Source organism: Harmonia axyridis, chromosome 1 (assembly GCF_914767665.1).
Source record: "Harmonia axyridis chromosome 1, icHarAxyr1.1, whole genome shotgun sequence".
NCBI classification, from domain to species: domain Eukaryota; kingdom Metazoa; phylum Arthropoda; class Insecta; order Coleoptera; family Coccinellidae; genus Harmonia; species Harmonia axyridis.
This window is the reverse complement of record NC_059501.1, coordinates 70,920,805-70,947,771: the sequence shown is the minus strand read 5'-3', so window position 1 is coordinate 70,947,771 and position 26,967 is coordinate 70,920,805. Positions and strand designations below refer to the sequence as shown.

The 26,967-nt window shown below is 35.6% G+C and overlaps 1 protein-coding gene across 3 annotated transcripts in view; it reads right to left on the bottom strand.

Annotated features, from left to right (window-relative positions):
• Positions 1-26,967, bottom strand: part of LOC123671138 (choline O-acetyltransferase) — a 109,794-nt gene that overhangs the window by 26,827 nt on the left and 56,000 nt on the right. The window contains exon 1 of one of the 3 annotated variants that reach the window (XM_045604832.1): positions 23,545-23,724. The exons of 1 other annotated variant lie outside the window; for it this stretch is intronic. In XM_045604832.1, the coding sequence (XP_045460788.1) occupies positions 23,545-23,607 (63 nt within the window). In that variant the 5' untranslated portion in view covers positions 23,608-23,724. Of the gene's footprint in view, positions 1-169; positions 356-23,544; positions 23,725-26,967 lie in introns of those variants that run through there. One more of the 3 variants, XM_045604831.1, reaches the window with a different exon arrangement.

Genomic DNA, 26,967 nt, shown 5'->3' with positions numbered 1-26,967 from the left:
AGAGTAATAATTTCACTTTCAATAAATATAAAAATATAAAAGGGTTTTCAAGGAAAAATTCAACATGAACCCTAAACTTTTCCCTAAAAAACTTCGAACAGAGCTAGAGGTTAACCCAAACATCCATATTACATGAATCCCGTAGCTTTATCGATCTGTTCAAACCTACTCCAATGGACTGCGTGAAGGCCGGTTCTCTCCCCTGGAAATGCCGTGCCAATCTCTTTATCAGCAACAGTGATCTGCAGGTTCCACACCGGCTATGGTGAAACTTCCGACAGCGAAATTTGCATAACGTCCTAATTTTTTTCGTAACTTGTGGCAATGTGCACATTTCGACTTGTCGAAAACGGTTCGAGAGGATAGAAACGGCGTCAATGTTAAAACTGGCTCTGCGAACGACGTATATTGCGCATAGAAGTGCGCATCTCGAGACCCGGAGTTTTTAGAGGTTAGGAGTGTTAGGATTATTTGAAATTCGAATAATTTGAGTGATATTAATTGATGTACTTAATTATCTTGAAACATCGATCAAATTTTATGGAAGCGTTCACAATTCCTTGAAAACATTTTATCATGTTAGCAGCTTTTACAGCATAACTCGCATGGTTATTTCCGAAAAGATTTGTCACACTGTTTGCAAAAAATAAAACAGTTGCTTTCGTCTCAATGACATATTGGGAAAAATATCTATAATCTGTGATGTGGGCAGGGGCGATGCCAGCCCTCAAGAATTGGGGGGCCAAGGAGAAGCCAGGAAGATTTTGGCTCATGCAAAATTTCAGAGGGCCCCTAGCGACATCAATGGATATGCTTTATCAAGCTTTCATAATTACCATACAAGAAGTGGGGGAGTGCTTTTTGTGCCAAAACACAGAACAACAAAATTTGAAATGTCGCCCACATATCAGGGCATAAAATTGTTCAATCATTTACCTTCCCATATTACGTCTCTGAATCTTAAAGAATTCAAGGCCAGTGTGAAAGCTTTATTGTTAAGAAATTGTTATTATACTGTTGGTGAATTTTTAAACGATACATTTGATAATTATTTATGTTAACTTTTTCTTTTTTTTGTGACTTATCTCACACATAATTGTATGTCTTATGAGATCAATAAAGGATTATTATTATTATTATTATTATTATGCGATATGAAACTGAAGTGTGACGGAACGTGACACAATACAAAGATTTCAAGAATTACAATGTTCATTTCATAAATTATAAATTATTGGAAAAATAAATAATGAGGGTTTTTTAAGAACTTGACAATTTGAAATGATAATACAAGTCAAAATATTCTTGGAATGATTTTTTCTAATTATAATCTGGTTGATAATTTCATAGCATTTATTTTGAAGAGTGATTTTCAGCGAATGTCCGCCGCGGCTACGAGTTATATAGTCCAACTGATCAGTCCAGTTTTTCACTAATTTTTTCAATAAATCTGGTCAAATTGAATATTAGTTTTCAATGCTTCAAGAGTTGCTGGTTTGTCAGCATAAACAAATGAATTAACAGTTGAGCAGTTGAGAGACGTTAAATCGAACGAAAAGAGAGAGCCAGTTAAAAGGACCCCTTTTGGAAATAAAGTTGTCACAAATCAGCAAAATTGCGACAAAAACGATAGTCACATGGCTTCAATTTTTGCACGAGCTGAATTTTATAATTTATATAATTTCCCCAGATTGGATCTTATGATCGGTGCCCATCAGACTTCCTGGATCCCCAGAGAGGGCATGCTTATTGGATTCGGAGTGATGGCTATGGAGGATGCTTCTTTAAATTTCCTCCGTTTTGATCTTTCTTTCTTCGATATTATGGAAGCTTCAAGCCATTTAATCCTATAGTCTTCATGCCAAGCATGTTGGACTATCCTGGATTTCCCCTGTTTCGAGCTAGTTTTTGGTGCTCTTTCACCCTTGTGTTCAGAGGGCCTTTTGGTCTCTCCAACGTAAGTTCTGCTGCATTCGCATTGTATTTCGTATACGCAACTTTTAGTTCTTTGATTTTCTAAGGTTTCACCTTAGTTAGGTTAGCACTGACAGTGTTTTTTGTTTGGAATGCTGTTCTCACACCGTATCCGTTACCAATTTTTCTCAGTTTTTCTGATAACCTTTTCACATATAGGATGACCGTGGTTATCGTTTCTATTGATCCGGTTTGTGTTTCTGGTCGGGTCTCCGTGTTATCCCTTGGCATCCTGGCGATTTCTAGTATCTTCTTGGGGTAACCGTTCTTGTCTAGAATTTCTGTGATCTTGTAGAATTACTCCTTCTTATCGTTCAGACTAGAGCATACTTGAGTTGCTCTGTCATAGAGGCATCTGGCCACTCCCAATTTGTTGTTGAGGTTATGGTTAGAGTCGAAGTGAAGATACTGACCTGTATTCGTCGGCATCCTGCAAATCGTGGTTCGAGGAGTTTCCTCCTGTTTGTGTATGAGCACATCCAGGAATGGAAGTTGGATATTTTCCATTGTTAATTTTATCGATTCCTCTATGTTATCGAGGTGTTCTAGGAATCCAGTAATGATCTCTTTTCCATGAGCCCAGATCACGAATGTGTCATCCACGAATCTTCGCCAAAATTTTCACACGGTTTCAACACATATTGATCATAGTCCTCTTCCCTCAAAATCTTCCATATATTATTTGTCTTGGAATTCGCACTAATTCTACTATTGGAATTATTAAATTCGTGATTTATGTCTGAATAAATCGATTTAACACCACCAGAATTAAGAGAAATTTCAAATAATGTTGAAAATCATTCACTATATCCAAATTATATTATATTGACAATTATTGACGTTTGTCAGCATAGACAACCACAAACCGAAAAATATAATGTAATGTGCTGTAATGAGTTCATTACAGCACTGTTTTTAGAACTGTAATGAACTCATTACGACACTGAAATAGGGAAATACCAATACACAGTTGTATGGTCGCAAATGGCACATAAAGAAAAGAACGTTCAAAAGCTCCTAACATCAAGACAGTATTTTTCTCGAATTCTTTTCTGTTTTATTATGAGAACTAAGACCTGCATCGGGCATTTATTTTGCTAGCCAGGGTGCACGAACAGAAGAAGGGTAGGGTTCCTTAACACCGCAAAGAATACTCATCGCATCATCGTTCTTCAAACAAAACAAACCCGATATACATTACAAATGACTAGGGGTGGATGGAATTTCATGGGGGCGCTGTGGGAATTCCTGGAACGCTTGCCAGGTGCCGCAATATTGCTGTTATTGTTCGGTTATGAATTCTGGAATAACACGGCGATGGAATCGAAAGGGGATGATTCTTCCTGCCATATTGGATTTTTGTTAATAGTCGACATCGGGAATTGGTAGCAGTTCGACGTGGTAACAAGAGAAACAATGAACGATACAGATTCGGAACAAAACAGTATATATATCCTTTTATTCACTCGGATCTTCCACCCTATCTTCAATCAGGTTGTGCATTATTTGCCGACGATACGAAGCTGTACAGGGTGGGCAAATTTCAAAGTTTTAGCACTACAACTTTTAAACCAGAGGAGATAGACCAAATCTGATACCCCATTCTTGGTCTCTTCTTCTGAGAAACTAACAAGGGTAGTTTTTATTTATGGTCACCTTCTTTTGTTTTCGAGTTATAAGCGAAAATTGGAAAAATGGCGATATCGAAAAACATTTATATCTTTGTTAAAACTGATGATAGAGCTCTGAAATTAAAACATTATACAGGCACTTTTTAACGTAGAATCCAGTGGCGTGCTCGTCTTTCCAAAAGGGTTTTTAATTACGAAGCTATGACCCAAAGTTATGTTTTTTCAAATAGGAACACTAGATTTCTGTGCCATTTTTTGAAAGCTTAATTTTTCCTGATTTCAAAAATATATAATATCGTATGGTTTGTATTGAAATAAATAACAGAAAATGGTCAAAAACCTTTTTTTACCTAAGAGTCTCAATATTTCTATGGTTTCAACTGTTGATGAGCACATAAAAATTGAGCTTTCTATAACAAGAGCAGTGTCTTTCCGTCAATCTGATGATTCTTATGCTTTTTACTCACTTCTACAAAATTCGAATCTAGATATATTTTATAAAAATAGTTTCGAAAATATAAATGAACTCGGAGAAATTTTCCCAGGCTGCTTGAACACAGTTTCCAATATTCATCTATTGAATTCGGTGCGAAATATCGAGAAGATGTGTCGACTGTGCATTGTGCAATTGTTGTTATTATTAGGTTAACTATTATTTTTTGTTTGTTCCCTTCGTAATTATATTGTTGAGTTCAATTATATATATGCGTTGTTTCATATGCTATTTAAAATAGATTGGTACTTGTGCGTATTAATTCTGGAGACCTATGAAAATAATCTTCTGATACATCCATCTCATTACAACTCTTTCGATCGAAACATTCGATCTTGTGGATCTTTTCGATATTTCCAATTCAATTTTCAGATAAAAATTCATTAAACATATTTAGATTCGAATTTTGTAAAAAATAGTGAAAAGCATGGAAAACATCAGATTGACGGAAGGACACTGCTCTTGTTATAGAAAGCTCAATTGTTCTGTGCTCCTCAACAGTTGAAACCATAGAAATATTGGGACTCTTAGATAAAAAAGAATTTTGGTCATTTTCTATTATTAATATTAATACAAACCATACGATGTTATATATTTTTGAAATCAGGAAGAATTAAGCTTTCGAAAAATGGCACATAAACCTTATGTTTCTATTTAAAAAAACATAACTTTGGGTCATAGCTTCATAATTAAAGACCCTTTTGAAAAGACAAGCACGCCACTGGATGGTACGTAGAAAAGTGCCTGTATAATGTTTTAATTTCAGAGCTTCATCAGTATTAGCGGAGATATAAATGTTTTTCGATATCACCATTTTTTCAATTTTCGCTTATAACTCGAAAACAAAAGAAGGTGGCCAAAATAAATACTACTCTTGTTAGTTTCTCAGAAAAAGAGAACGAGAATGGGGTTTCAGATTTGGTCTATATCCTCTGGTTTAAAAGTTGTAGTACTAAAACATTGAAATTTGCCCACCCTGTACAATTATCCTATCACATGTGCTGATGTTCTCAAAAATGATCTCAATACTATAAACAATGGATGTTTCCTCTTTATGTAGAAAAATGCTGTGTACTCCATGTGGGCAAAAAAAATCACAAAATCGAATACTTCATCGACAATACATTGTTAAGGGGTGTTGAGGAGCACTGTAATTTGGGATTGATAGTGACATCCAATCTTTCCTGGTCCAGCTATATAACATCTACATGTAATAGAGTTAAACAACTATGCTACTCATTATATCGCTCTTTTCATGGTTGCAGCTTTCACCCTTACAGACTTGGCAAGGAAAAATTTGAGACTACTGTTCGACAGAACTTTCTATCCAACAGAATGTTTGAGAGCTGGATTGCCATCTGACGTAGTGACTGCACCATCAGTTAATATCTTTTAAGAATCGCTATGATAAGTGTGTCTCAATTCTTTTATTCAATTTTTTTTTAATTCTTTCATATATTGTATTGAGTTCATAGGTTTATCACCTCAACTATTATTGTATCTAATAAAAATAATAAAAGCAGAATGTGCTTCAATCTCAAATCTGATGAATCTTTTTTATTTTTCACTATTAAAAGGTATCTCAAAAAAAATTTTTTTTTAGCTCACTAAGTAAACGAATCAATTCAGTGGGGGTGCAAGGAATATATCAATTCAGAGCCGTATCTAGATCCGCAGGGGAGCTTAAAAATATCAAAAGAAAAAATATTGGAGCACCAGACGAAATAACAAACTTGGTTTTCATGTAGACATTGTGTGTCAAGGTTATGGACCAAATTCTCTTCCTCAGAAGAAAATTATTTGGCAACAAAATCCAAAAACAGGTCAATTTTTGTTTCACTTTCACCAAATTTTAATGCATTTTTGAAGGATTCTTGTTGCACCCTGTGCCATCTCCATCAACCCTCCAAATTTTTTGAATAGGGAAAGTGGGTCATGTGGTCCTTTTTTGGCAAGGTCTCCACAATTTTGACGCTTTATATACGCCTTGCAACGAGCAATGTCTAGGAATCTGGATTCTGGAAAAATTTAAAATATTGCTAGCCTTCTCTAGAATTTGCGTACTAAAAGTCTAAAATAATTACAAGACCAACAAAACTTCAATTTAAAGTGAGAAACTCATTGAGGAATATTTTTCATTTTGAAGAATAAAATTATTCTTTATAATTTCTCAAATAATGCGCCGTTCTAGAGTGATTTGATCTCAAAAAAATTATCTGTGAAATTCAAGAAATTGGGCAATTTGGGTGAATGCATCTCTGCTTTTCTAATATAGTAGCTCATGCCAAAGAATGAAATGGTATATTATCTTATGGTTGGAAAAACTTTAGTGTGCTGGTTTCCAGGGATAGCAAAGCTCATTATGAACATTTAAAACAATTATTAATTTTCATATCGATATATAACTCTATATAGAAATGATAATCTGTAGAGTAAAATTGGCAGTGGTTTTCTTCCTATTGCTGAAGAGTAATTTCGTGGTCTTCATATGGAAATAACTATCGTGTAATTCATCTGTGTATCGTCTACACCTAAACAATTAATAATAGGGAATTTGATCTTTCCACTGTCATATAGCAGTTGAAAACATAATATTGATTGATGATGAGGACTGCGAACTTGAGGGGTTAGGTCAAGCCTATCCTTCCATAGGCGGCTCGTGTAAAGGTTTTGCCAGGGAATTATTCATAAAGCTAGAGAAGGTGAGTTATTCTCATTCAATTCTTAGTTAGAATATGCTACACCTCCTCACTGGATTCCTCACAGGGCATTGCCACCTTATGAGAATGGTTCTAACAGAAAACGACAAGTGCAGATTCAGTGGGGAGGAGGAAGAAACTCCGGACCACCTGGTGACGAAATGCCTCGCCATCGCTAGCCAACGCCAAACCTGCCTTGGACACGAAACTTATAGAAGTGAGGAATTAGCCTCCTTGTCGCAATACAGATATTGGAGTTCATCATAACTCTGGAACTGGAAGGCGAGCTGTGGATCACGTTATAGAGGAAATAGCTCTGATGGGGGCACAATATACCATTAGGTCGCAGTGAAACGAAACCTCCTTAATTAAATCTATATATTTAATCTATCACTCTCGAAGATGACAATGTAGTTTGAGGAATTTTTGTCAGAAAATATGTTTATACTGGTTAGGCACAAAATCTCAACCCCATTGATTTTCTAATGGTCTCTGTCATGATCATATATTTCAGTGAAAAATATTATATTCAGTATCATAGCATTACATTTTTCATGTTAATTGTTTTTTACAGTTTCATGTTAATTGTTTTAAATATTTTTGTTGAGTTTTCGAGAATTTTCTAAATTTTGTTTGCTCGTTTTTTTACTTTTCAAACATACTTGATCTCATGGAACCAATGCGATATATCAATTATTATTTGTACCGGATTTTAGGTAAAACAAGGTACGTAAACAAAAAGCTTCCATAGTTCCCGAAAAAAGTTCAGACGTCAGAAGTACAATTTTGTTTCCGATTTTCAGTACCTATTTAGATTATCCAAAATGTGAATTGAAAATCTCAGGGGATGGAATTTTTCATCCGTCAAACTATTCCTAAGGCTCATTATCATAAAAACAAACCACAATCTGCAAAATCCGCATACCTCACATAATTTTTTTTTTGGCAAAATGATTCACGAACCCCCTTGAACCCTAAAACCGTACTGCTATGTTATCGTTATTTCATCCCTATCGGCGTAGAGGTTAATTAATAACGGTGTCGCAAGATGATAATCCACCCTCTCTCCTAACAAGGCCACGTGTCCAGCACCCGCTGTCCTATTGTTGCCACTGTCTCTGTTTGCAGTGTACTTTACCGAATAGTTCCGCCTATGGGCTAACACAAACCCCATTTTATATTCCATTAGGTAGTAGAATGGTTATTGAAATATCATGAATAATTTAAAATTGAATATAAATCGATACACTCTTCTGTACTCTACTGAGAAGTAATAGTAGCTACATAGGCGTACAATTTTGCTTCCGCCGATTTTTTTCCGAAATTCGAGGCGTCATTGTAAAACATTTGTTAAACATTTTTGACTCAAAGTATTGTCCATCGCTGGTCAATACTTTCCTACATCTTTCGGTCAGCGTACGAATCCCGAGTTCTGAAGCAATCCAATTTTTAACTTCTTCATAGGACCGGAAGTGCTGGTCAGCCAGACCGTGTGCCATTGTTCGAAACAAGTAAAATTCAGAGGAAGCAACGTCTTGAGAATACGGTGGGTAGGGTAGGACTTCCCATTTCAACGTTTCTAACTTTTTCAACATGGGGTCTAGCATTGCCATGCTGTAAAAACACTTTCTCATTTCTCTTGTTTTAATGCTGCATTTTATCTTTCAATGCTCGGCTCAAACGCATTAATTGCGCTCGATAACGATCGACTGTTATGTTTTCAGTCATAACAGAAACTGTAGTATAAGCTCAAATTTCTCATTAATTATGAGTATTAGAAAATACTTTTTGTAACTTAGAATAGACCGAATGCAAGATATGTGGTATCAAAAGTTGTAGAAAAGAATGGAGAAATATTCTAGGACCTGATTGAAGAAGGAAAACTCACCTCCGGAGAGAAAATAACGAAAAATCGTTGTTTGGTGCCCTACGTTGGGCGCCAAAATTATGTTGTGGATCTTTGAATATTCAATTCTAAAATTAAAAACAAAAATAATATGAACCATAACAGTAGGTATATTCGAAATATTTCGGTTCGAATTATCTGAATTCTCGAATACATTTTCTCTTAGAATTACAATTCTTAACCTGTATAAGGTTTCCAAGAAATTCTAAATGGAAATTAAACTACTAGACACTGTTAGGATGTGGGCACCAGGGACGAAACTGCAGAGATAGAGCATGACTCTCCTCTTTTTTTTTATTGTTTCATTGTTTGTGGATGGGAAGAGAGAAAAACGTTGCCACCCTCCGTTTGACTCTCAGCATTCTTTATGTATTCTTCCAAACATTTCATATCACATTCTGAGATACTGATTTGGCATCACTGTATATTAATCAAAACATGAGTACGATAAATTGAATATAAGCTAAAAATATGAAAATATGGCGATATGTAATTATTTACAAAAAAATACGAAATGTTTGTAGATGTTCTTAGAGAATTTAAATTTTCTATCACTTCTAGGATTATTTCGAATAATTATTTTCTCCTGAAATGTATGAAGTGGTGTTCGCATGAATAATCGAGCGCTCAGAAGCTCCTTATTCACGTCAATGGCTTCCTCATTTTTTCCATTTCATATGTCACTCTTTAACGAAAAATCATTGGATTCTTGGAAAGGACCCCGCACGTTTAGTATGGGAAATGGCTTTCCGTGAATTTGGCTGAATTTTTGATATGTTGTAGTTCTTGATAAACTGATCAGAAGTGTCCTCAGCCACAAAGCTCAAAAATGGATAGTTTTTGAGATATGGAGCTTTGAAAATGGAATTTTTGCAGTTTTCGGGGTTTTTGCTCATCAATCGGGGAGCTGTCATTTCTGGTTGGGATGGAATTTGGATGTTCGGCGGCCAGAACCCGACTGAGAAATGATCATCCTTGTTTATATTAGGCACCGCCATCGATAATTTTTTATACACTGCTCTACATTGGCTTTGAAATGAGATACAAAATCCAAGATCTTCCATACATCTTTTCATGCCACAAGATGACGCCAGGATAATTCACATGAGACATATTGTGAGATTTTTTTAAGAGAGACCATAATAACTGAATCCTCATATATCTGATGTCCAATACTATCAAATATGTTAGCCGAAATGTTCATAACCAGGCATCGCGAGCTGTAATGGGGGAAAATGGGAAAAACATAATCATATATCCTCAGGGAAAACAATTGTGATCACTATTGATGTCATTAACATATGATATGTGATTTGTTTCTCACAAATCTCGACAATCTGACAATGGGGTGCCAAGACATTTTCCTCAGAATGTCTCGAAATTGATGATAGCATCTCACAGACAAACGAATCCGTGAAAATGTCTGCAGTTTTGATGTAATATAGTACTATACGGGTAGAATATAGAAGTCCGAGTGTTGGAAGCTAACTATGAATGGAACTTCCGATATTAACCCACCAATTCTTGAAAATAATTTTTTTTTTCTATGAACTTTTTGAACTTCACACATACAAATGAATACTATCTAATAATATGATCGTTGGCAAAATGAATGAGTAGATCAATCAAAAACAATATAATTATGAGAGTAACATTCATAACAATAATAACAATAGTGATAATAACATATCAAAAATTCAGCCAAATTCACGGAAAGACATTTCCCATACTAAACGTGCGGGGTCCTTTGTACGAATATTTTAGGAAATATTTAGGAAAGTTATGAACAGAAGAAGAAAAATCTCCGAGTAGAACCATCGAAATATCCTCATCTACTTCGTATTCATCGATCATCCAATCTTGGAGTTTGTAATTTCAGCAGATGAATGTTCAGGATCAAGTAATCCACTTCTCGGGCTCCTTTGATGTTCGACCCCTACTGCTCATCACGAGTGAATACTTTGCAAATTAAACGCTACCTATTCGGAAAGGATTGCATCAGATCGTGTTTGCCCGGTGATTAATATCAAATTTCACCCCCGTATCGGTACATGAATCAAGTAAATGAGCTATGCCGGAGTATGGCGAGTAATCATTACGCTTTTTCGAGTAAATTCGATTACTTCGCGTTACGCTCGGTGCGTCCGGTTGCCAGACTGACTGAATGTCGAAATTAAGAGTTACTTAGTTGAGCTCACTGTTGTTGAACTTTTCCGATGAATGGGAGTAGGTATAGACTTATTCTCGATAGCCTAGGGAATGACACATCTCACAGGACTACGTCTACCTTTCCCACATCGAATTATATTATTTTGAGATCCACATCGACCGAAACAGCACAAGTCAACATAATAGAAGAAGCTCGGCCAACGCCGTTCTTGGAAATGTGCGCGATAGTGCAGAAGTGCAAATTCTCTCTGTGAACTCATAAAGCTTTCTTTTTAGATTTCAGAACAGACTTTAGTTAGTTATGAATCAGACTTAGAACATCAAGCTTCGTTTTGTAACTCACGTTGTTCCCAAATCTTAATCTGTACAATTATTAATTATTTATCCAAATGTTGTAATTCTTAATTCAAAATAGAATAAATCCTTTTTAAAAACAGACTTTAAGGTACGGAAAACATAATTATATGAATTGTAGTACTGGAGATGAAATTTTACCTGCCTAAATTAGGAGAGGAAATGTGAACGGGGCATCATACATTTCAAAGTGAACAAGAGAACAATTTTTATATTCTCAAAAGAATATATAGAGGGTGAGTCGGGAGGAATGCGCCAAACTCCAGGTGTATAATGCACGTGAAAATAAATTTGAAAAACCCATATTATGTTCTCATACAATCCTCTTTTTTTTTTCAAAATATAGTGTAATTACAATCGAACAAAATTTCGTCCATTTCGTAGAAACTTGAACATAAACTCATCAAATATCCTGACACTAACATATGTATATATGCCAACTGACAAAGAAACTGCAACACCTAGAGGGAGCTGTTCAAATTTTAATTTTTTTTTTGGTAAAACATAGGTAGTATAGCAAGGAGTAAATGATTGAAATTATGAGAAAAAAACGAAGGGTTTAAATTTTCTTTTTTGATTAATTTGTTAATAATGGGTTCAACAACCGCGATTATCTATACATTATCCAACATGTCTCGTTATTGATGCAATAAGATGGTCTATTTCTTCTTGAGAGATACTATCCCAAGCTATCTGTACTACATGTCTCAGAGCCGCCAAAGTCCGTGGGGGCTGGGGTAAATTTCTAAACCTTCTACCGCTGATGTCCCAAACAGGCTCTATGGAGGAAAGATCGGGGGATCTGGGCGGCCATGGCAAAATATTCACATGGGTCGCTTTGAAAAAGTTTAAACAAACTCTGGCGACATGAGGTCGGCATAATCTTGCTGAAATATCAGCTTCTCGAGCCGGTTAAGGTAGGGGAGAACATATGTCTCCACTATTTCTTGAAGGTAATTAGCGCTGTCATGTTACCTCGAATGAAGACTAAAAGTGACCTACTTGCATGTGCAATAGCACCTCATACCATAATACCTACTGTCCGGTGTACATGACGCTCAACATCAAACTGAGGTTCACGTCTTTCTCCCCGACGTCGTCTAACCTTTCTTCGGCCGTGATGTGCACCCAAAGGACAATCAAGATTCATCAGAAAAGACGACCTGATGTCATTCCACATTCTTATGTTCACCTTTCCTGCACCACTGTAATCGTTGCCGGCGATGCTCAACTGTCAGAGGTAACACAAGATGGGGTCGATAATGCTGCAGTCCAAAGACCTTATCCGGCGGTAACCCGTTCGGACAGTTACAGGATGGCCTTGTTTGCCTAACCACTTATCAGCCAAAGATCGTGTTGCCGCAATGTCTCTAATGGCCATAAGTTTTAGACGTCGATCTTGAACTTCAATTTGTGCCTCTTCGACGTCCGGTGCCTACTCTTCTTCGATTTTGGACATTATCAAACCCCGCTGGATAACATCTCATAACAGTAGTTGGATTTCTGTTTATACGGTTAGGAATTTCTTGAAATGACAACCTCGCCTCCCGTAGACCAATAATTCGATTTTCATCAAATTCACTTAGCTGGCAATAAATTCCACGTACGCGTGCTCTAGGTATTTTAACAACAACTAAACAGCGACTCCTCGAAGAGCTGGTTTGTTGGAAAATTCAAAAAACATGACAACAATATTTAGTAACAAAAATTGTTCACATGAAAAAACCTTTACGATTTTTTCTCCATATTCAATCATTCACTGCTTGCTATACTATCTATGTTTTACCAACAAAAACTAAAAATTTAAGAGCTCCTTTTGGGTGTTGCAGTTTCTTTGTCAGTTAGTATATATAGTACAGGTTGTTCCATCTCAAACGAGCCACCCCGTATATTTCTTATCCCATCGTGATTGGAAAATTTTCCCGAAACACGTCGAATAATTTATTCGGGGGACATTTTCTATATATTTGAGGCTTGAACGAGCAACTCCCTAAATAATAAACAGGGAAGGGGTTGAGTGATATTTCATTTGAAAGGTCCTGGAAGCCTCTTCACAACGGTGTATGAAAAACGTAGTTTTGATGAAACGTTTTTCAGTATTCACATAGTTTTTAATTGTCAAATACTAAACGATCACAGCTAGAAAAATGACAGTTTTCCAGGTAGCGGTATATTCAAAATGAAACCCTTTTTTTTTTGTGAAACCGACTGCTATGCAATGAATCACATTTCACGACTGGATCCTAGCAATTTCCTCGTTCAAAAAATTTAATCTAGTCGATCTGACATTAATTACTGAAACAATCGATGTTACATGAAACAAATCCTCCGTACCCACCAGCATTTCTTGCTTAATTAGACGGGGCTTATCTACTCCCAGATAAAGTTTGCATTAACATTAACGGAGTGCTATAAGCCGCTGTGTCACGACTGGGGCTACATCCCATTGTACACCATAAGACCACCAGCGAGTTCACACAGAGGGTGCGACCCTTCTGGCAAAACGCCCCTCTTCCTAGCGCTATAATAGCGTTTCTGCCCAGAATTTGCATTATGAATTAATTAATATGTATGCAGATTAAGATTATTCAGTTTCATTTTTTTATGAGGTTCGGGAATTGGTTCGTGGGTTCATTCTTTGGTAGTATTAAGGGAATTTCAGGGGGTTTTTAGATTATTTTCATATACTGGGTGTTAAAAACAGAGTTCCTATATTTTGGGAGCTTATTATAGATCTCAAAATAAGTAAAAATTCATATATTAGGCCAATTGAAAAGTTCCCGGTCTGATGGACAGATGGCGGTGCTAGTATGATTTTCATTTAGTACCAACCTTCAAACGATATGTGTCAAAATTTGACAGCAGTCCGACCATTAGTTTGTGAGATATTGCGTTGTGAGTGTAGCTACTTTTGTTATTCAAAAAAGGTGACTAAAAAGGATTCCGTGTGCCGATAAACTATTGCTTTTTGAGGGGAAAAATACAGTTGAAGCTAGAGATGAGCGATATTTCACGAACTGTGATTTAATCACTGATATCAGACTGTCACAGGTAGTCACGGTTCCGAAAAACGAATACAGAGCGTGACGGGATCACTGTTTGAACATTTCACAGATAGTTTCAGGGCATATCAACGTCCGTGCAATCGTAAATTATGAAGCCAGCCTGATGGGCACGGACCCCGATACCTTAACAGTGATCACGTCACGCTTTAATATCACTGATATCATAAAGGAACAGTAACGTTTCACAATGTGATCTAGAAATCACGTTATCGCTCATCTCTAGTAACGCGGCGAGAAGAGAAGTTTGTATCGAGCCTGAATAAGTATTTGAAGAAATAGTGGAAATAGCCCATCTACCAGACACTTCTTGATTGGTTGCCACTATTTTTATTGGCATATTGCCACCTGCTAGAGCACAAAACAATACTTCGTTAGAGGTGAATTAGAATGAGATCAAGTTGTATTGGCTTGACTTGAAAAGAGAAAGAAGTAAAGAAGTTCAAAGTAGGCCAGTAACCTCACAGACAAAAAAAAGAAAGGACGTGTCGACAAATAGATTGTGATTAGGGGCCCATTTCTGGAATTTTACAAGTTACGTGGTAACTTGGTCAGAGGGCAGAGGGCAATGTGCTCCATAGGTTAATCAAGCCGATCCTCAGGACATGACATCCTTGCGCTCAAGGATTTTTGCACCAGTCTCGGAGAATCAATGGTAAAAAGAAAATAGAAGTTGGTCCCGGGTCATCTCCGACAAAACCATTTAGGAACCATAGCACTGCCTTTCACAACACTGCTGTCGCATCACCGAAATAATCAACTGATGGACATTTCATCAAACCCGAAGAATTAAAGCTTAGCACAGAGTGTATGCAAAAACTACTGCCATCTCATCGTCTATGGTATTCAAAATGTCGCAAGCTAGATTGTTGTACCTTAACCCTTACTGGTGATGAGATGTTATTTACAACTTGTATGCTCATTATCCTCTTCAAAATGTTATGAAACAGTCGGTGGAATGCTGAGTTGAAGCAAAATCTTGGCTTGATGAAGAGTTTCTGGGGTCTGCACCAGGAAAATCAACCATCATTGATTGGTTTGAGCATGTTGAAATGACCACCAAAGACGGCGAACGCAGTGGACGCCTAAAAGAGGCTGTCACCGACGAAAAAGTCAAAAATGTTCCCAAAATAATTTTGAATGACCGTAAAGTGAAGTTGATCGACATAGCAGACATTGTGAAGATATCATCTGAGCGTGTACATCATATCATTCACGAATGTTTGTACATGAGAAAGCTGTGTGCAAAATGAGTGCCGCGCGAGCTCACAATCGATCAAAAGCAACAACGTGTTAATGATTCTGAGGAGTGTTTGAAGCTGATTATGTTGTTTATTGTACATGTTGTATATTGTAAAAAGATGAAGATATTCTGTGGCAATATTCTATGACCACAGAATATCGAACAACCTCGAGATGAGAGAGGTTAGATCCTTCTCCAACTTGCAGGTGTACAGACAACAACAGCTACATACTTGTAAATAAATAAAATAAATAAGTTCAAACAGAAAGTGTCTTTAAATATATAAATATATAAAGTGAAATAAAACATTTTAAGTGCAATAAACCTGAATTTTTGCGTCGATTTGTGACAATGGATGAATCATGGCTCCATCATTTCACTCCGGAGTCCTTCGACAGTCAGCTGAGTGGAATGCACACGATGAACCGAATCCAAAGCGAGGAAAAACACAACAGTCTACTGCCAAGGTTATGGCATTAGTATTCTGGGATGTGCAAGGTATAATATTCATTGAATGTCTCCAAAGAGGCCAGACCATCAACAGGGATCATTATATAGCGTTATTGGATCGTTTAATGGATGAAATCGTTAAAAAACGGCCCCATTTAAAGAAAAAAAAAGTGCTGTTTCATCAAGACGATGCGTCGTGTCATGAATCAATGAAAACAATGGCAAAATTGCATGAATTGGGCTTCGAATTGCTTCTGCATTCATCATATTCGCCAGATCTGGCCCCCAGCGACTTTTTCCTGTTCTCAGACTTCAAAAGAATGCTCGCTGGAAAGAAATTTAGCGCCGATGAAAAAGTATTCGCCGAAACTGAGGCCTATATTGAAGCAAAAGACAAATCGTACTACAAAAATGGTATGGAAAGGTGGAAGATCGCTATAATCGCTGTATCGCCCTCAAAAGTGTTGAATAATAAAATCGAATTTTGCCAAAAAAAATGTATTTTACTATGGTAGTCCGGGGACCTTTCGATTGGCCTGTTAAACATGCGTCCGCAAATGAGCTGTTTTGGAGATAGAAGTGATTTTTGGTCTTCAAGTAAACGACTAGCGGAACCAAATAGATATTCGTATAATTTTCATCTTTTATATGTCTTGTTTCCTGAACTTATCGAAAATCGAAATGATTTTCAGTCGGTTCATTGAAAAAACTCACAGCTGGCATGAAACATTTGGTTTTCTTAGGACATTTCGTTGAGTATTTTGTATCCGATACGAGTTATTTACTTTCTTTCACTGGGTTGTTAAGAACAAGTTATTATTTCTGAATTTGAAATGCCTTATTATAATATTGAAATGAGTGATCACTATGGGGATTTGTTACTATTTTCGAATAATTGAACTATAAAAATTGTAGGTACACACTGTAAAATTGACCAAATGGAAAAACACCAAAGAATAATGCTTTCAATAGAATCTCATATTAATGACTGTTCAAAGCTTGATTACTGATAGTGATAATTAGCTAGGTTAACGTTTCGTATTGTTTAACAATGGAGAACAAGTGAGAGTTTTCAGGGATTTCTATAGTCAAAACTAGCCAATAGAAAAACTTTCGCCAATTGAACTTTTCGTTTGGAATGACTTGGACTATAACATATCAAAAATAGGAGGCCACTTTCCCTACTAAAGTGTGTGGTATCCCTTGCAACGGTTTCTTTGTCGTAGTTCTGTACAATAAACTAGACTGATGTTTATTTACGTTGAATCGTTTTCTTCAGAAAATGTATTATGCCAGATCTATCGAAACTGTGTAATTCAAAAACACTTCCTGGCCCTTCAATCATGGAAACAATCAAGATATGATTCATAGGTACATACTATCGAAAAAAACACACCTGACCCAAACAGTAATTTCCCTATTACAGGATAATTGGAAACACGGAATAGACGTTAAAGGACAAATTAAGCATTGGCAACGTAGGGTCATGTTATAACGTGGCAGCCAGCCACGATCAATACAGGTTGAAAACAAGGTTGTTCTGCATGGCACTGAAGTAGCTCGGTCTGCAACTGCACGCAATGTTTATTTACGTATACACAGATTAATATCTCTTCTTTATAGAATTAAGTGTAATGGAAACCGCTATTCGTATTCAGTACAATGTTAAACCTCTTTTCAAATGTTTCTTATGGTGTTGCGAATTGGCGAATGCGCCAGACATCTGATGGTTGTTCGTAGGAAACACTGGGTTATCGTTTCGTTTTGCATAAATATTGAAATTTTGATTCGACAAAAGCCATGACTTTTATGCAAGTGAATTTTTGTTTGCAGGGTAGGTTTAGGGTCGGTATGTCGCGGTTGAGTTGAAATTTCGCCTTATCATAGAGTACCAAACATAGATAGAGCAAGTATTCGCAATTTTTACATGTCCCCACTGTTTTTGGTTGAATCGATCAACTATAATTCTATTAAATTGGGATAATGAAACACCGGATTTCTTAACTGATATATTGAATTTGGCTCTACAAGTTATGTGTTTACAAGGTAACAGCTACGAGCGTACTGAATATGATACCCCCGATTTCCTGGGGATGTTGAGTGTCGCTTTGGATTTTGCATACCAAAGCGCAATCCAAGTCCCTGATTGGTCCACGTCTTCATTCCTTGCCCTAAGATGTGACTTCAGGATGTGGCGCCAAGGATACTGTTCTATTTTTAGCCCTCGCTGTACCTGCAGGGGTTGGTTTTCCGACCTAAATGCGTATCTCTGAATATTCAACTGCACGTAAAGTTTGTGTGAAATTCACTTGACGCAACACCCACCATGGTTAGATTACGTTGTCAGATTGTGATTCATTTTCAAATCCACAAATTTACTATAATATCATTATGAATGTATATTATATTGAATGAAATATATTTATTTGCGCGATTCCCGATCAAATATGCAAATTTGAATATTTGGAATCCGATATTCTCCTAATTGTCGAATTTATAATGAGCAGATTATCTATTATTTTCTGAATCTACCTGCTGAAATCCAAGGTTTGGCAATTTTCGCTCTTCGAGTGTCATTGGTTGTTTCACGTCGTTTGGCGCGCTTGAAGATTGTTTTCTGAATTTCTGATACATTTAGGTATTTATTTCAATATATTTTTAGTTAATGTGAAACGTTGATTCACTATGAGACAAAAGAATTGTGTTCTTTGTAGAGAAACTCGGGAATTGAGTGGAATATCGTATCACTGATATGTTTTTATTTCCGCGCGGTTCATGTCAAATTTGATAGTTCATGTTGGGGACAAAATTTGCTTACTGAAAATTACATATGCACTCTCTATCTATGTTTACTACTCTTATAGCCTTATCAAGGATAGAAATGAAATGAGTTGCTATACAATTATACATAGTGTTCCTTAATTGAAGGTATAAACAAAAATGATAGATTTCTGGAATCGTTTTGAGAAAAAAGTCCTATGAACATGGGCCCGCAAACGCTTTGTTTTCGACTTATAGGGTGTGTTAATACTGTTAATGCTTGATTTTTTTTAGTTCTTTTCTCATAGCACCTTTCCTTCACGATATTTAGATATTTAACTAAAATTTGACATACATATTCCAATTTGGAGTTTTCATCATGTGATATGCTCATTTTGAATCCAAATCTACAGGGTGATATTTTTTCTGGAAGTGACTGCTTCTTCTGCCCAGAACTCTTTTTTTAAGAGTTCAAAAATATGTTAAAAGATACTTTGATCCAGTATTACACTTTTTGGTTTCTTGAAGTTCTGTCGTACCTGCTTTAGGTTTCGAAAAAATTCAATTCCTTAATATTCCCAGGAAAATCTAAAATATTAAGAGATCCAGTTAGTAGGCTGTCGTGAATGAAATGATTCTATGTTTTGGAACTCATTTAGGCATTCTGTAGCTGAGATTCGATACTGATGTAATCATAACGAAAAAGTAGGACAATATTTAGATTTAGACTTTGATTTAATTAAGGTGGTTTCATTGCACTGCGGCCTAAAGGTCTATTGTGGCCTCTCATCAGAACTATTATCGCCATAACGTGATCTACAGCTCGCTTTCCAGTTCCAGAGTTCTAATGAACTCCACTCTCTGGAATAGCAACATTTCTAGTGAGGAAGTAGCCTCCTTGATGCAGATTCTGGAGTTCATAGGAACCCTGTAGAAGGACTACAAGAAACGTCCAGTATCTCGAAAACAAACCGAGCTCATGTTTGAAAAACTTTTTCTTACAATTATCCGAAGAATTTTCCTTTACACCTCCAATTTAGGAACACACTATATAGCGAAACAAATTCTCGTTCAACATTTCCTTTAGAGATTCACGTTTATTTAACATATTTTCGTAAGGTATACACGGTGTAAGTGAATAAGTGCAACAAACTTCAGGATATGATTCTGCATGAAAAAATAATGACATTATGCATTATAACTTTTCCCACAAATGCTACTTTTTCCAAGATACAGGGTGTTAAATTTCAACTGGGAAATTGACTGTTCATTCATTGCTCTGAAACTGGTTGAGATATGCGGATGAAATTTGGTGGGTTTCAAGAGATTAAAAATTTTATGTTCATCATTGGCGCACATACGGGTAACGATTTCAATCTTTTTAGGGAAAGAAATGGTAGGTACGCTACTGAAATATTTCAAACTAACAATCGTTTTTAACTTGGTGACTAAAAATCTCTCCTGTCATTTTTTTATGTGGCGCCGTTTTTATACAAAAAATTAAAAATTTTAACGCGTGTTTTGCATTTTTTTGATACATTATTCAATAGAGACATTGTCGCAAATTGGAATTCAAAAATGATTTTCAATTTGAAATATCTTAACGGCGTACCATTTTCCTCAATAAAAAATGAGCAAAACTGTCATTATTTTTCATGCAGAACCACTCCTTGAAGTTTGTCGCACTTATTCACTAACGCCCTGTATAGCAATTAAACTTCGTGCAGAATATGAAACTAATACCTCAAATAATTTATAAAGGGTGTTTTTTTAGAGCTATAGAACTTTAAATTATAATAAAACAACGATGGATTATTCGATTGACATGAATTGTATTTATCCGCAAGATAATCTTGTGGCATTACATTTTAAATACGATTTCTGGCATATAACCGCCACGGCTGGCTCGGATGTAGTCCAATCTGGACGTCCAATTTTTGATGACTTTCTCCAACATTATGTGGCCTTATATCGGCAATAACACGGCGAATGTTGTCTTCCAAATAGTCAAGGGTTTGTGACTTATCCGCATAGACCAATGACTTTACATAGCCCCACAGAAATTAGTCTAGCGGTGTTAAATCACAATATCTTGGAGGCCAATTCACAGGTCCAAAACGTGAAATTAGGCGGTCACCAAACGTGTCTTTCAATAAATCGATTGTGGGACGAGCTGTGTGACATGTTGTGCCGTCTTGTTGGAACCACAGCTCCTGGACATCATGGTTGTTCAATTCAGGAATGAAAAAGTTAGTAATCATGGCTCTATACCGATCACCATTGACTGTCACGTTCTGGCCATCATCGTTTTTGAAGAAGTACGGACCAATGATCAGTTTTGTTTGTTGACGTAGCCATTCAACCAGAAGTTCGCTTCATCGCTAAACAAAATAAAATGAACGTAGTGCGCGAAACGTATTCCGCACAGAACCATTATTTTCGAAATAAAATTGCACTATTTGCAAGCGTTGTTCAGGCGTGAGTCTATTCATGATAAATTGCCAAACCAAACTGAGAATAAATCACTTGACAGCTGTTAAATTGGTCACCATCTTGAACAGTAATGCCAACTTAAAGTTGTATACCTCGAAAAAAAAAACACCCGTTATTTCCAATGAACGGGGCACAAATATTACAAAATGAAAAACTCTATATCCTTGACACTTTAGTTGTGAATTTGGGTTAAACCTTGATATTTTGTGCTAAATATATAGTTGAAATATTTCCAATTACTTATGGATATACTGTTGGTCGCATTTTTTGAAATGCAGCTTTTCAAGATAATTACTAGGATTTCGTCTGGATCACTAGTCCATTTACGTAGCAATCTTCATATAATATCGTGAACGTCGATGTACGGGACTTATTAAAAGTTATACCTTCAATTTCGTTTCATTTTTGATCAATGGTCATTAGTTTTTCTTAATTTCGATTCTCCATTAGGCTAGTTGCAGCTTTCGAAAAAAAAGAGTTGAAAATATTTGCTCTGGATTTCAGTTTTATATTTATCGAAGTGGCAGTTGATGTTTTATCTTCTTTCATGTGCTTCATCATGGTCCATACTACGTTATTTTTATTTTCAGCTATATTTATGAGGTTTGTTCATTTTTCTTCTGTATTCGATTAACAGGCGATCATATCTATTTTTGATTATGTCATTTTGCTTTCTGCTTATTAGCTGAGGACAAACTTGAAGTTTTTTTAATATTCAACAGTATCCTCAAAATATTAAATCTGAAAAAGTAACTGTGAAGCGAAATAATTGAAATTCATAAAATTAAAAAATGAAAATATAGTAACTGTCATTTCATTTTCGATTTAAAATGATGTTCGATCAAGTAAAGACCGAGTCGATCCAATAGCTATAATTATTGTAACAAAATTCTTCATGCATTTCTTTGATGGAAATAACATCGAAATCTAACTCCCCTCCTTGAATAAAATATTAAAACTTCTAGATTATTATTACTGTTTCAGAATATTCAAACTGAGTTTGAGAACTCGAATTGGAAATTTCGACCGATAATGCGTCATCGATTCTTCAATATTTGCTTCGGTATCGGAAGTAAAATTAGATTCTGAAGTTTGATTCGATAGCATCGTTCCTCCGTTACCAAACGTAACATAATAAAAAATTCATGTTGGAGGGGTTTCGAACGAGGGAGACATGGTGAAAAAGTTACGTGAACTGACATTTGGTCCCTTGATAATCGACGTTTAGAAATCAATGTTGTGACGCTCTTGGAATGATTCACCATTATCAACCTGAAGAGTTTGTAGGTTGTAGTAAGTTCAGTACTTATTCTCAAATATATTTTGACACAACCTTTCCTATATCAAGTTGAATTTTTGAAAAAATTAAAAAAATCAGTCTCGTATTCTACGATGATTTCCCCTGTAGTAAAATGAACCAATTCGAATGAATTTCAACAAATAGATAAGGCACAAGATTTATTTCATCGAGAACTGTATTTCTATTTGCCTTTTATAAAGAGTTTAAATAAAGGATTATGAAAAATAAACTAACCTACAAGATAAAGTTGGCAGGCTTCACTATCCTTACCTGCAGTGGGAAAATACCAGAGAGATTGGAGTTTTATGTTAAAATAAATGATGCAATATCCACCACAAGACAAAATTTTGCATTCTTATTTGAAAATCATATGGTATCGTGTTTTACTACATTCGGATCAGCATGTAATATCAAAAATAATTTAAGCTCATGCTCTGAATAGTGTCGATTCCGTCAAAATTTGAACCACTCTCCTAGCCCAAAATTTCCAAAAGTTATCGACTGATCGAGCATTGACTCACGCTGTATAAAACATATCATGTATTTATAAAGGATCATTTTGACGGTGATAGTTATGCTATGTGTTTTCTGTTGAAAACGTTGTATATGTAAACGTTCATTTTCACGGTGATAGTACTATCACGATAGTGCTATAGTATTAGCAACTTTCACCGTGAAAATGAACGTTTACATATATCAACAACGTTTTCAGCAGAAAACACATAATTATAATAACTTCTAAAGTTTTTTCAAAATATTTATTTCCGAATAAACGATTCTTTATTAAAATCCCACAGCAAAATTATAAGTTATGGTGAGAATAATAAATTAAAGAGAACAACTTATAAGATTTACAACGAGGCTACCTACAATAACTGAACATTTATATTCCGAAACATGAATTACTTTTTTTACTATGTGCATATGATTCCATCATCGTTGGCCTGATAATATTATTTATAATCATGATAAACGATGCCATCCTTGAAAATATTTTGATTTCTACTCACCGAAGCCTTGTCGAATCGTCTTTTTTGTACCGTCTGCAAACCATCATTTTCAAAATTGACCATTTCAATAATTTCTTGCGCTCAGAGGAGATAATTTTTTTTATGCCCGTAAACTGAAGTCAATAAAGCAAATATGTTTATCCTCTGAAAGGAAACACTGGTTTTAGTTATCTCTGAGTTTAGAACTGAACTGTTCTCATTAGGTTGTTTTGGATTCCTAAAAAACTATCGACTTTTTTGTGGAAATGACAACTGATAAATATTTAAAACTAATTTGTTTCATCAATTATTTATAAAACCCATTTTCCTGGAGTTTTTGAATCGTGACATTCCCAAATTTTGATTTTTATTCAGAGAAATTCGATTATATATTCATCTGCATTTCCAAATACGGAAGAAATGTTTAATGAAATGAATTGATTTGGATCCTTTTAAATTTTTCGATTGAACTTATAATCCACCTTGAATGAATTTTGTTCATTCTCCTTTATTTTTAGTTTTTACTTCTCAGTTTCTTATTCTTTGTTCAATATTTCATTTGAGTTCTTATTTAATTCTTGAGTGTCTTGAGCCAATTGCAGGCTGAAAATATTATCGTAGGATGAGATTAAACGATGACATCATTGTCTCAATTTGGTCCCAGAGTCTCAACACCTGGAAAAAAGCCTTGGCACAGAAATATTTTTTTTAAAATAAGTATTAATTGGAGGTATTAATACAGGTAAGATGTAGATTCATGAATTATACATCCTTGAAAAATTCAGAGTCGTACATATTTAAAAAAAAATCCCCACTGAATTGAAAATGCATTTACTACCAAACACATTAAAATTGATCTGTTACAGAGTTTATAATATTATTAAATATTCAATAATTTTAAAAAAATATTATATACAATAATATATGAATAATTATAGGTGAAATAATAATTCCACCAAAACTAAATAAAATGCAAAATATACATAAATATATTGAATTGAATGCTTCCCAAGAGGTCAATTGAGACATGGATATACTCAAAGGTCAGTGATTTCATCATTTCATTTCAAACCTATTATAAGTTTCAACGGTTGTAAATATAGTCTGAATTTAGAGCAGTACGGTAAAGTTTTGATTTCATTAACTAACTGACCACGGGCTACAAACTTTCATATATGTATATTATGTGCTGAAAATAAAAACCATTATAATATCAATTAAAATATTATGATATATAATCTCCACAAATAATAAGAAACATCCTCATTCAACCCAACTTGTCAAACTTCATAACCATATAAATTAATTTGTTTGCATTTTGGGACCCACTTCCTAACTCAACCTTAAAACCCGCCGCTGGCTAATGGTCCCAGAAGGCTGAATCTGACGCCACGTGCCTTGTTCTTGTATCATACAGGATAAAGCTACATTGAAATGCCATCTACATTTTTCATGTCCCTTGAGGATGGATAAAACCAAAATGGAAAGGAAAATCAGATAATGTTGGGCTCCATAATATTTCTGGGATGCCCTAGAGGTGGAAATTTTAAGTAGTCGGAATAAATGAATGACTTAAAGACTTTATTCGGCAGAATGTGTTCAAGGTGGTAACTGTGAAGTAGTTAACCATCGGCCAGGGTGCGATTTTTCAAGTAATTTATCAGAAAGAATTACACGAAAAATCGTTATCTATGTCCATCAAAATGTTGTTTTTTTCGATAACTAATATCAAAATTAAAAATTCGATCGGAATGAAATATTGTTTTCATATTTTATATTTTAAATGTAAAATTTCAGGCACCATTAAAATGTTCATGTTCATCGGCCATCACATTATTATAACCCAAGAAAATTCTAAAAGTATATCGAAAACAATTATGGAATATTTTCGTAACCAGAAAACTGAAGAAATTGAGATTTTGGGTGTAGATTTTAATTGAAAATTCTAATGACCACAAAACCAACAGAGTTTAAAATTTGGCTGTAAATGAAATAAAAAAAAAATTGAAGCTGTTTATATACCATCAGAACCATAGAAATTAATAAAATAATATTGGAAAAACGAAACCTCATCTTTCCTAGACTAGACATCTGATCGGGAGCTCAAAAGCTGCAGACTTCACGTTAGTGCTTTTCTGCTAATTCATTTTCGATATTATACTTGAATTTCCTACGGTTATAATGACGCTCACACGAAAGTTAGCACTTGAAATGGTCATTAAATATATAGGCGTACAACTTCGCTCAAGCCGTTTTTTCAGAAATTCGAGGCCTTATGCAAACACTGGTTATACATATTGAAGTATTTCCCATCACTGGCCTCTACTTTCTCCCATCTTTCGGGCAGCGAATGAATCCCGTGTCGAAAACTGGTCATCTTTTGAAGCTATCCACCAATCGATCCAATTTTTTAATTCTTCATAAGACCGGAAGTGCTGGTCAGCCAGAATACAGCAGGTGGGGTATTACTTTCCATTTCAACGTTTTCAAGTATGTCTTGACCACTTTCGCAACAGAGAGCGTAGCATTGTCATGCTGTAAAATCACTTTATCATGTCTCTCGTTGTATTGCGGCCGTTTGTCTTCCAAAGCTCTGTTAAAACGCATTAAGTTCTTTCGATAACGATCGCCTGTGATTGTTAAACTCATAATACACTACGCCAAGCTGGTCCCACCAAATACTCTGTATATACTGAAATACTGAATATCGGTTTTGCGGTCAACGTGGAAGCATGGCCGGGAAATAACCATGATTTTCTACGCTTGGGATTATTGTAATAAACCCATTTTTCGTATCCAGGCACAATTCGATTCAGAAATCCCTTCCGTACTTGCCTTGCAAGCAAACAAATGCCGTTCAACATCTCTCGGCTTCAAGTAGTACGGCACCTAATTTACTTGTTTCTGAATCATTCCCATGATTTTCTGGCCTTTTGAAATGGCTTGTTACGTCACTCCCAATGATCCTGCTATTTTTCGTTGCGTTTGACACGAATCTTGATCAAGTAATGCCTCCCATTCTGCAACTTCAAAAATCTTTTCTCTTCCACCACCATGCTGGTCTTCGACGTCAAAATCCCCTTTCTTGAAGCATTTGATTAGCCTCAGCCACAGATTTCTTTCTATTAAAGCAGAAAATTAAAACCTTCCGCAAATGACGAGAATTTGGCTCGTAATCTGACATGTTCAACCGGGAATAACTTTATGATTCTTTATGATGATAATATTTCGTTGATGTTATATTTACAAATACCTAATCTTGTTGTATGACATCTTGACATCTACAATTTATTTATTTCGATTACCACTCAATGCTACAGCCATCCATTGCAAAACGGCAAAAGCAAAATTGTACACTTAATAATTATAATTATCAATAAAATCTCAATCCTGCCAGATCTGTAATGGCGGAAATATTAAAACAGTCTACTCGATTCTGTATTC